Source organism: Corvus brachyrhynchos, unplaced genomic scaffold, assembly GCF_000691975.1.
Source record: "Corvus brachyrhynchos isolate BGI_N302 unplaced genomic scaffold, ASM69197v1 scaffold61, whole genome shotgun sequence".
In the NCBI taxonomy this organism is placed as follows: Eukaryota; Metazoa; Chordata; class Aves; order Passeriformes; family Corvidae; genus Corvus; species Corvus brachyrhynchos.
This window is the reverse complement of record NW_008236478.1, coordinates 1,127,108-1,139,077: the sequence shown is the minus strand read 5'-3', so window position 1 is coordinate 1,139,077 and position 11,970 is coordinate 1,127,108. Positions and strand designations below refer to the sequence as shown.

Below are 11,970 nucleotides of genomic sequence, written 5' to 3'. Positions count from 1 at the left end.
GGGAAAAAGCAGGTTGGAGGTGATTCTCAGGGAAGAGTGGTGACGTTTTTAGAAAGAAGACACTTTGTGCTGTCACATTGCTGGCGACTCCCCAGAATGTTACTGTGGAAAATGAGAACTGTGAGGACATTGATGGGTTTAGGCCCTGGTTGTGGGGGAAGCACCTGGGAAAACTGTTGAGCTTGTCCTCTGCCCAGAAGGAGGTGTTTTCCTTCCCTGTGCCACCTGCCACACTTTCCTGGTGTCGTGGCACCTCTGTGCTCAGAGCACAATTCGGACGTCAGCATGTAGACTGTTTTCCTGTGGGAGAAATGTGCTGAAAATGCAGACAGCTTGCCAGGCTGCTTTTTTCTTTTTGGTGCTGAATTTGTTTGTTTAACACAGTCATCCTTCCCCTTTGCCCAGCAGACAAATGCTGTCTGGTTGCATATGCTGGGGGGTGGTGAGGTTCAGCATTCAGGTGGTTGGTGCAGGCTACCAGTCCAGCAGAGAAGCAAAGTCTCTCATGTTGGCTCCATCAAGCTCAATAAGAGCTGCTCTATTCTTACTACCCAGAGCGATTAATGCATTTTCTCAAAGAAAAGCTGGCATGCTGTTGCACTGTGTGTTAAGAGTTTGCACCTGGGTGTACGCTACAGAGCTCTGCCAAGAGAAACTCTGGATTCCGAGCTTGTTAGCCTGCTGTTTGGAGATTTAAATTATTTGTTTGTTTCTTTATTTTTCTTTTTTTTTGGAAATCTTCCCACATTAAATTAAAAAGGAGAACTTAGTAAAAGAAATCAGAAGGGATGATTTGAGATGCTTCATTTGCCAGCAGTCTCTGAACTTGTGACCCTTTAAAATAAAGTACTTGGGCTTTCCTGTGGGACGGCTCCCTCTGGGTGAAGGCAGGCTTTCAGGCTTGCATGTCTTTAGGAAGGAGCCTTTGACAGCACAGGAGAAGTTGCAGTGTAGCATTCTCCACCGGGACTTCCAGCAACGAAAATTGTTCAGCTGGTTGGGGACTGTGATAAATCACAGTTCCCCTGGAGCATGCTGGGACTGCAGAGAGCTGGAAATAAATGCTAGGAAAATTCTGCTTTTGTAGTGGGCTATCTTTCAGGATGATGTATGGCTTTGTAACAGAAAGAGATCCCTTTGCTAGAGCTGGGAGAAAACTGCTGCCTTCCATTGGGAAGGAAAATATAACAATTCTGTTGGTGTAAATTCATGCTGCAGGCTTGCCCTGAAAGCTGGGTTTTTGCATGGGCTACCTTAGCCTGAGAAACAGACTGTGTGGTACTAATGGAGAGCAGCCACTGAGAGCCCACAGTGGTGGCAATTAGCTGGGACAGTAGGTTTGACAAGAGGGTAGGGAATAGTGGTGGTAGATGGCCAGTACAGTAATGACTTACCAAGCTTGCATCTCTGCCTCTTGACTGCCACATTGTTCTGGGCAAGTAATTTCTGTGGATGGGTAAAATGTCATCTCCTCAAACTGCAGCCACAGAAACCTATGTCACTGCTTTCTTCCACTTTCATCCCAATCAGCTTGGGATGTTTGGCTGTAGTGGTAGACTTGTTACCTGGTGGGGATCTGCCAGTGTTTTGGGTTCTTCTCTATTCTGAGTGACAGCTTAGATTGCCCAGAAGTTGGGGAGAGCCTGAGTTCTCTGTTTGTATAGCAAATGGAGGTTCTGCCCTAGTTATAACTGATATCAGTCTGTGTATAGGTTTGTCTGCACTAACTATGTTCTCTTCTGGAACTGGGTTTTGGCAGCACTTTTAAGAAGACCCAGCCAAAAAGCTTGAGCCAGCCTCTCTTGAGGCTGCCATGGCCAGGCAAACAGGGGGGACAGCTTTGTCCCAGGGAAAGGGAGGAGCAGTAGAGTCACCCTCTGCTCATGCCAGGGCTCTGCTGCTTGTAGCAGGCAGTAGCAAGCAAAGATTTCTTGCCATGCCCACATCCCAGAACAGTGACATTGGCAAATTCTATGGTACTGACTGAGCTGCTGAGATGCAGAATAGAGGAATCAAGTGTTGCATCAGGACCAGGACCATGTTGTGTCAGAGAAAACTCTGAGTTAACCTTTCTTAATTCAATTGCCACAGATCTGATTGCAGGTTTCTGATATTCAGGCAAAGGTCCATATTTCATTTGGTCTTGGTAGTAAAAGTGAGATGATTGGTAAAGCACATTGGTTTCTCAGGCCTAATGTGTTTTGATCAGTGATGTTCCCAGTATAGCAGCAGGATGTTTTTTCCCCTCAAGTAATGTAAATGTTGACTTAACAAGAGAAGTAAAAAGCAATTCATCCAATCTGGCCACTGTTGCAGACAGTGCCTTAGCATTGTTCCTTGTCTGTCTGACCGATTTCTCTTCAGCTGTATCATTAATTAATTTGCTCTATTTTTTCTTATTTTTTATCAGCCTATACAGGCTTCTTGTATGAGTTTTAAGAACTCTGTTTGTAATCTGTTTATCTCTGAAAGATCTGCTAGGCTTGGTCAACTGCCTCACTGCCTGTGTTTATTTTGTTCAGATTCTCAAAGTGGTAACTATACACTGTGCAGCATCAACTCAGCCAGGATACTCCAGGGGTATAATTTTTTCCACTCAGATGATTTCTAGTCTGTTTCTCTGAGCTGTGAGTATCAAGTGGTCAGTTTGTTTACCTTATTTTGGTGACGTCTGACTGAAATTCAAAGATTTCTACAAAATTTAAAACTCTGCAAATGTAAATCTAGGGAACTGATCCACAAGGGGACACATAACTGGTGTTTCTCTAGCAAAGTGGAAATGGTAGGCTGGCTCTCAGGCTGGATTGAGACCAATGCAGTGTGTCTGGATGAGTGAGGTCCTGAAGCCTGCAGCCTTTAGCTATACACTCCTGAGCCTGAGTGCTTCACTGCTGTGCTCCAGTCTTACACACATTGTTAGGCTGGGGATGGTGCAGGTGCAACATCTCAGTAAGGACCTGAGCTGTGACTTACCTAGTTCCTTCACAGGAAATAGGACAATGCTGGTGGTTGCCTCTTGTAGGCTTTAACGTTCACCTGGTTGAGTCACACCTATATGAATGAGTGGCACAAGGAATCCCAGCTAATCATCTCATTTTGGTGGATCTATGCTGTGACTTAATGTAAGTGCTGTCACTTGGCCTCCACTGATGTTCACTGTTTGTACTTTCAGAACTGCAGCAGCCTTTGACCTTTTTCTGGTCCATTAAGTCATTGCCTTTTAGATGTGATGCAAGCCAGATGGGAACTGTACTTTTCTTCCAAAATAAAAAACTAAACTAATTGCACTTTGTTTCTCTCCAGCTGCCTTTTGGGGAGATATCGCTTTAGATGAAGATGATCTGAAGTTGTTTCAAATAGACAGAGCTGTTGACTTAACAAAGCACTCAGATGGCAACGCAAGACACACTTCAGGTAAGGGCAGCCCTGGGGTGGTGGTGCCTTCTTTCACCTGGTTTTGTCCTTAGGGAAGGAGCACTTCCATTTCACTCGTGATGCTGTTCCCACAGCCAGGGCAGCGCATGCAGGGCTTAGTTATGGCACTGAGGGTGGGATCCAATTCTGAACTTTGTTAAATAAAAAACAAGTTGCAATTTGATGTAGCCAAATCCTATCTTGTCTGAGGGAGATTTTCAGATTTACATCACTGGTCTCTTTCTATGAGGAAATACCTTTTTGCCAAGTTGGAAGGAAATGTGTTTGAGTTTGGGCCACTCAGTTTGGCAGGAGTTCTGGCTCTTACTGTGCTCCTTTTTCTTTCACTGTATGATCTTAATGGAATAACACATTTTTTCGGCTGTCTACCGAGTAAAACCTACTGCAGTCTTGCATATAGTCTGCCCTAGAGGTGATATTATAATCGAAATAGGTTAACAATTGTGTTGATTTTCTGTAAAGTGTGTGCTCATTTTCTCCCCCTATGCAACCCTAATGTATGCTCAGTCTCATGCCAAAGCAAAGGTGTTTCTTAACTCAGGAGCTCTGACTGCACTCCAGCTCTAACAGTCTCTGAAACACTCTGCAGCTGGTTCAGAGGGCTCCCCGCAGTATTTTTCCCTCTACTTCACTGTATGCTGCAAGAGAGAAATTGCTGGAAGTCTGAGCTCTGAGACATACCAGAGGGACTGGAGACAGAGCAGGTCAGAACAAATTTCTTCTGTTTTTCTTTGCTGCTCTGCTTCTAGTTTAGCAAGTAGGGTGAGAGGTTGGGTAGAGGCAAAAATCACTGAAATTGTATATTCACCTGACCCCTGTGCAATTCAGCATATATCATTTGAAAGCATTGGTGGCTGGATCTCTTTCCTTGTAACTGTCTAACTTTGGCTTCAGAGCATCTAAGCGCCGTGTAGGTCTGGTTCTGGGGAATGAGTGGTCCAGTTTCCTATTGGGATGAGTGTGAAAGGTGACGCATCCAACATTTTTGTTGGCATATTTAATTGTCACTCTAACTGAAATTCTGGATAGAGAAGGGCTGTCCAGTTCTTCAGATTATGGGTAGCTCCCTGGAAAGGCCATTGTCCTGCATTGCCATGTCACTTAGCCCTTTCATATCATGTTTTTGGCTGTCACACATTCTTATGTGATAGGTTATTAGGAGCAGAAGATATATCAGAAAATGAAGGCTAAGTGGGACAGGCAGCATTCTCTTTCACATCCCTTCATCAGTTCCTGAAGTTAGATGAGGAGACTACTGGGAAAGCAAAGTCATATGATGTTTGAATGTATCAGTTTTTCTTCTGGTAACTTTTTTAGTTGTCATGTCTAGCACATTTCTTTCACTTGGCACTGGTGCCAGACCCGTGCCATCTGGAAAATGAACTGGATTTTATAACTCACATCTGTATCAGGTAAAGCAGGCACTGGTCTCTTACAGCCATGGCTCATGTGGTGTGGTTGGACCAGTCTCTTCTTTGCACTTTTTACTGGTGCATCATACAACGCTTTGCCTTAGGTGGAGACGTCACCTCACTTACCCTTGTCCTCATCTCTGGCAGGTTTCATTTGTACCCCTGGGAGTGCAGCTGACAAATGGGCAGCCCCCGTGACTGTGATGCTTTCTGCAGAGTACACACTGAGGGATCTCTATGGTCACCTGCCCTGAGAGGGGCTCTCTGCAGGGGCAGGAAGGGTTGATTCTTCTCTTGTGGGGCTTGCTTGACACTCATGTGAATTGTAGGAGAGTGGTCTACTTCAGCATGGTGGGGACTGGGCTCCGTTCTTCCCTGGGAGAAAATCCTACTCCCTGCTTTATTTCCAGTGGGAAGAATGCAACCTCTGTACAGAAACAGCCTAAGACCTTTTTTGAATGGAACGCCTTGAATTATAACATTTCAGAGTTTCCTAAAGCTGTTAATCGGATTAGTTGTATAGTGGAGGAAGTACTTAATACGTATATACAGACACACAGGCTCTTCGTATCTGGGAGCTGCAGTTCTGAACGTGTTACTAGGCCAGGCATTCTTCTTGCCTGGTGTTGTTCCCTTATTCCCAGAAAATGCTGTTCAACTGGGAGGAGAAGTGAAAATTGTGCCATTTGACACTGCTGGGCTGTTTTTAGGTGTACACCCTAATAGCTCGTGTGGAGCATCTGCAGCTGTCAGGCTCTGAAGGAAGAATGAGGTTCCCATGTACTTAGGAGCGATGGGACATGTCCTCTGGATCCAATGACATTGTACTGCTTTAGGGAAAGCTTTGCCTTGGCTGGCAAGCACAGAGACTGTCAGATGTTTCAAGTTTTCCCCTTCTTCACCCTCTTCCAGTCATTGTCTAGAAAATAGCTAGGTACTTCTCTAGGTCCTTGAGAGAGAGGGGCAGGGAATCTGAGAACTGTTTGGATTCTGCCACAGATCTCTGTCCTGAGCTTAATTTCACAGCATGAGTGTGCTCCAGGTGTGTTTTCTCCATTAATTTCCTGCTTGCAGAAATGCCACGGTCATTTTTCAGAATCGGAAAATTTGTGATCCTGCTTGAGTGGGATGCCTTGAAGTTCAGTGTTTCAAAGCACTTTCTCAACAAATACTGGAGTTAGTGTTTTATTCCTAGTATCTGAAAGCAATGGACCAAGTAGCATTGTCTCCTTGGTGAAGTCACAGAGCAGGGTCATGGTTCCTTCCCTCTGAGAAATGCTGGCTCAGAGCTCTCTGGCAATCCCCTCAAAACCTGCTCATGTGGATTTTAGGGGTGGCTGTCTCCTTGGTACCTTACTTCAGTGCTCCAGCAATGATGCTCCTCTTTGGCTTTGTCTGGATGTCTCTGTCCAGTATACCCAGATTTTTTTGTGTGAGTGGTCACATTGGGATTTGACATTACACAGGGAATTCCATCACTTGTGTTAAGTACTTAAAGGCTTCTGGAGTGCAGCATAGACCTGATAGTCCTTATTCATGAGAGCAGCCTCATCTGCTCCAAAGGACCTTCCTTCCTAAAAATTTATCAGGAAGAGTACAGGTCAAGCATCTGAATACTGCAGTAGGTTTTGCAATAGCATCTTGTGTGCAAATGTCCTTCTCTGGTGCAATTATACAAGTGGGGTTTTCTTCAGGCGCTGTTGAGGGAAAGGCAGGCATGCTGGTGGTCTACGACTAAGTGAAGCCCATTTAATGCAAGCAGTTGTTAGATGTCTGCATGTTGATCTCTGTTGACTTGGTTAAAGCTCTGAGCTGTGTGAGTTAGTAGAGGGGATTTGCATGCAGTGCAGACTAACTGAGTGAATGCCAGGAGGTGTGCTCTTCTAAGAGGGCTCAGAGCTACCAACTAGTTAATTTGTCAAGACTCTTTCATGATTTCCCTGAAGGTTTTTTCCAAAGTCCTGTCCTCCAACCCAGTTTTAGATTGTGATCATTACATGACTTCTGGGCTCCTTTCCACTGGTCTCTCAACCTCAGCTCTGTTTTACCTGAAATGTAGTTTTACTCTCATCAGATCTGGGAAAAGAGCTGTTTAAAGTGGAACATTTGACCTTTCTTTGAGTTGAGATAAGATTTTCGTAATTTTCTAAACCAGGAATTTTTTTTTCCCCTCATGGGCTGTTCTCCTTTGAACCTAAGTCCTAAACCAGAGACTTGCTTGTGATCTTTTTGTTTGTTGCTTTGCAGACCAAACTGTCCTCCACATCACCTGCTCATCCTGCTATCACCATCTGTAATACCATATAAAATCTGCCAAACAAGGAATTTCTCCTCTTCCTTAAAAATATTTTGCAGCTAGAAGAAGGGACAAACAATGAGGCATATTGTTAAAATGAAGGTTTTAGCTGCCTCTCTGCTTCTGTGGGATCAAGTTTAGATGTTACGTTTACTATGAAAATCAGGTGTTCTCATGCAGTGGTGTTGAAATGGATTCCCTTAGGATTTGGACCTGTAGAGAGACAATAATGGTTCAAAACATAATGAAATGAATCCGGTACCTGGAGATCTGCCAGTGAGTGCTGTCTCAGCAAGCCCGTGCATCGCCAGCTCCTAATCACTTTGATGAAAGATTTTTCAAAAAGCTTGCAGTTTTGAAAAGTTTCTCATAGATTTTTTTTTTTAAAGCCTAGTGAAAATACTTGCTTTTACAGTGTAATTTTAGTTTAGAAGAAATTTGAAAGATTTGAGGATTCATCTGCTGCAATGGGAAAAAAAGAGATCCACAGGTGGGCTGGGAAATTGTACAGTGTTACCTGTCTTTTGGACACAAATGAGTCCGCTGGTGCAAGGTGATTATCTGATGAAGCACTAGCCACAGAGGAAGAAGACCTTATTTCTTGCCATGCCTCTGAGAGGTTTGTGGCTGTTTAATACTATCTGGCTTAATTTTTTATGGGCATTTTTGGGATTATGAGGACTTTTCTGATACATTATCCCTCTTCCTGATTTTTCTATCATCGCGCGAGTTTCTGGTTCAGAAAGGCACCTCTGTGAGCAAGAAGGGCAAGTTTGTCTCTTCAGAGTTTGGCAGCAGCAGATCAGAAGCCAAGGGAGTCTGGCTGCCCTCACTGATGCCTTGCTGTGCTGGGCTTGCTGCTAAGAAGCCGACTCCATATCCCACTGTCGCCAAGAATGCTTTTCAAGAACAGTCAAAACAAGTTTTCTTTACCTCTCATCCTGAGAGATTTTTGGGGTCATGGCTTGAAAGCCTTGATGAGCCTTTCACACTGCCACAAATGACTGGCACCTTTTCTAGCTAGAGTATGCTTCAGATAACAGTGCAGCTGGGAGAGGGATATATTTGAACCCAGGCTTTCTACTGAATCAGGGGAGACAGAGGCTGCTGTGAGTGACTGGAGTCCCTGACAGCAAATCCATGCAAGTAATTCTCTGACAAATGAGGCAGACAGGAGTTCTGCATTAAACCTTGTCTTAATAAGAGCAGAGAGGTGGTTCGTTGGCAGCAGCTCTGCTGTTCTTGAGTGTGCTGTGAAAAACACAGGCAGCTACTCTGCTGCTTCACCACATCTGCACAAGGGTCCATCTGCAACAGGATGCTTTGCTTTTTCTTGTTTTAAGATGCTCATGGTCGCTGTCTCTGGTTGCATTCTTGAGGAAAGACATTGATTCACATGTGAGCTGGGTTTACTTGCCGGACAGGTCGATGAAGTGCAGCTCTCCTGCTAGGAGTTATGCTGCTTAGCTTCAGGCTAGAGAGCAAGACTTCTCTGGTGGAATACTTAAGGTACTAGTGGCAGCCACGAGCACGGTTTCTGCTGTTTCACTTTGTGAGAGGTTCCTCAGTGTAGGGGGTGTGGCCAGTAGTAGTGCTGCACATTACATCTGAGTCCTCTTGGATGCTACTCATGTGTTTCCAGTGCAATTTAACTTAGTGCAAAATATACTTCTAGAAGACTACAAAATCTAGGGATTTAAGCCGTGACTAACTGAGATTCCAGGGAAGATCTGATTTATGGATTTGAAAGCAAGACTGTTAAATACAGCTGACATTGACACGTGCTTGCCAAACTCAGCTTCTTTTCCCCTTGTAACTCATATTTGGTGCTCTACTGTACTGTCACTTGGTTCAGGGTAGAAGGAGTGGACTTCAGCATTGCTGGACTTCACAGAACCATAGAGTCATGGAATTTAGGGCTGCTTGGAGGCCAACCTTTAACTCATTTAGACTTAGAGCAAGTCTACAGGTTGTGCTAACTTAACATGAGCTGTATTGGCCAGGAGCAATGCAAGTAAGTATGTGCATGCTGTAACATAACCCACGTCTGTGAACTCTCTGCAGGGGTCTGCTCTTTGCTTGGGAAATATTTAGTGAAGGTTGCTTCCTCCTATGTGAGTAGAGGAGCATCTTGGTTCCAACAGACCTGTCTGAGGGCTCTGTCCAGCTGTCTGCATACCTCCTTTCAGTTTTCCACAACATGTGACATGCACTCTGGGGATGTCTCTTTGCAATCCAGGCACATTCTTAACAGGAAGAGGAGTCTCAAGAGTGGAAAGGTAGGTGCCTAGAGCCTGGCCTGATGCTGAGGTTTGGTTAGCTGTGCCAAATGATTTTCCTATGACTAGCCCAGATGTTTACCTATGTGAGTCGATTCAGTCAGGGGTTTTACCAGGGCAGACAACCATGAAATTAATTTCCCACAGTTCTGTAGTTTGCTAAGGCAAGGCAGGAGCTCCCCTTTGGAAGAACTGAGTAAGTCCTCTAGGGCTGAGAGTGCTCTGTTCACACTGCTCTTCTGAGTTACCCCATGTTCCAAATCTACATTTCTGTGCAATAAGCCAGTGATCTTCTCTTTGCAGAAAAGCAGATACTGTGCTTTTCTCTTCCACCCAGAGTCTTACTATCCTATTGCAACTTTCTCAGACTTGCCTTTCTCCAGCATAAAGATAACTATCTAGAAATCCCATGCCTTTAGCTGATGAGCCTTCTAATTCCATTGTAGTTAAGACTCTTCCACTAGAAAATGCTAATCTTTAGGTTTGATATTTTCACACCAAATACTTTTCTTTATGGATTTCTGAGTGCCAGCTTGAAGTTTTTTCTGTAAATTATTGAAAAGGATTTTTCTCATCTTAGGGATGCACTTTTTCTAGTCACAGGACTAGAATCTGCCAATCTGGTGCTTGATGGTAGGAGAGGAGAGAAGGTGATCAAGTCAAGATACCAAAGCATGGAACGTGTATGTGTGTAAAGAGGACAGATCTCCCTTGTCAGGTTGGAGAAGAAACCCTGTGTAAGGGCAGCACAGCTGTCAGGAGGAGGGAAGTCAGATTGTTGGCCACATCTGCCTTTTCTCAGGGGCTGTCCAGTGCCTTCCTGTGCAGTCAGTTGCTGCTTGTGATCTGCCTGAGTATCAACAAGAGGTGCTAGAGTCTTTATTCCACCTGTCTCACCAACAGATATGCAAGCTCTAGTTTTCTTTCAGTTAGGGTCTTTCCAGTATGGCACATTGCTTTGAAACTAGTTGGGACTAGTGGGCTTGCAGTATTCCTTTACACACTTGGCTGTGGTGTTCCAGACTTGTGACAAGCAGAGAAATGAAATCTATCTCCTTTTTCTCCCTTTGCTTGTGATAAAGGCCCTGCAGGGCAGGGTAAAGAGAGTCCCAAGCAATAGATGCTGAGTACTCCTGAATGGGCAGAGCACAACCTGAATGACACAGCCCTGTTACTTGCTCCACATTACCTGTGAATTAAGATGTTCATTTTCCTCTTGTCTCCGTTCCCAGTGGCAGCTGGTCACATGCACCACAAAGTTTGTTTTGTAAATGCACTGTTCCCTGAAATCAAGTTTTCTGGATGGTGGCCTTCCACCTGTCAAAATAAGTGGTTTGATTTCTGCTGTGCCGTCAATGTTCAGCCTTACACAGGTTTTTTTTTAGGGTTTTTATGAGCTCTGCAATATTGCTTAAATTAATCCATCCAAGCAATAAAGCTTTCTCCATTGTAACAAAAATCCCCAGCTATTTCAAACTCTGCCACTTACTCATTCTTAGTGGAAACTTCAGTTGTGCTTATCTTGTGAGTCACAATTCATATGCTTCTTTCAGAAATCATCCAGGAAGGCAAGTAACTCTTGTCAAATGCTGCACTTCAGAAATTAAGAAGTATGGATTTTGTTAGTGACCAATTAACATTATTTAAGCACCCAAAAACATCTGCAGAAACTATCTGTTGATGCCATGGTTGAAGCTGCTTCCAAACAGCCTGTTTCTATAGTTTCTTCCTATTCAGCTTGGTGCCACCATCAGCTTCAAGCATAGCTGCAGCTTTGGGCACAGTTGCTGTGGTGCTCCTGCACAGATGATGCCGAATCCCTGCTGCTCCCTGCTTAACTTTACCAGGTTTTGGCTCCCAGCCCCCCTACTTTCCCCATATTCAAAGGTCTCTTGGACACATCTCAAGCACCTGGAAGTTGGTGCTGGATGGTACTATTAACCCTTTTGGGAGCTGGAGTAATCACCATGTAGGAGCATTTATAACATCTGATTTCTGTTTGCAACTGTCGTGCTCTTGATCGCTCTTAATTAAATTTTCTTTTGCTCTCGTCTACAGCTGGTGTATCACACTTGGAGGCTGTTCCTTTTACTGATGCCAGAAGAGTCTGAATGGTCTTTTGTGTTTAAGTGGAGGTTGTTAAATAGCTTTATATTAATTAACTGGGATGGAGGGAACACATGGGCAAATGTACTTGAGGAGATCAGTTTAATCGTATGGAAATTACATTGAAAGTTAAATCCATTACCCTTATTGCAAAATTCGACAGTGCTTAGCCAATAACTGTGGAATTGGCTAAATCACGCATTTGTGCTTCAGAGCTGGGCAAATGCCTTATTTCCTTGAATATTTGCTCAAATGAAGAATTGTATTTGCCTCAACTTCATAAGCTGCCTCGTCATTTCTGAGAGTGTTTTAGGCAAGTGAGTTTGGAGGCAGAAATGATCAGTGAAAGAGTAGGGTCTAGTAAGCTCTGAGAGCAGTCATTGCAGGATGGTCACTCTGAAAAACTGGCTGGGATACTTTGACCCTCAGGCTCTCTGCTTTC

At 44.2% G+C, this 11,970-nt stretch overlaps 1 protein-coding gene across 1 annotated transcript in view; it reads left to right on the top strand.

The window, feature by feature from the left end:
- The first annotated feature begins 1,936 nt into the window (after positions 1–1,936).
- TLL2 (tolloid like 2) overlaps positions 1,937–11,970 on the top strand; it is a 53,693-nt gene continuing 43,659 nt past the window's right edge. The window contains exons 1-2 of the mRNA XM_008643878.2: positions 1,937–1,976; positions 3,304–3,414. Coding sequence (XP_008642100.1) covers positions 1,937–1,976; positions 3,304–3,414 — 151 coding nt within the window. The remainder of the gene's footprint in view (positions 1,977–3,303; positions 3,415–11,970) is intronic.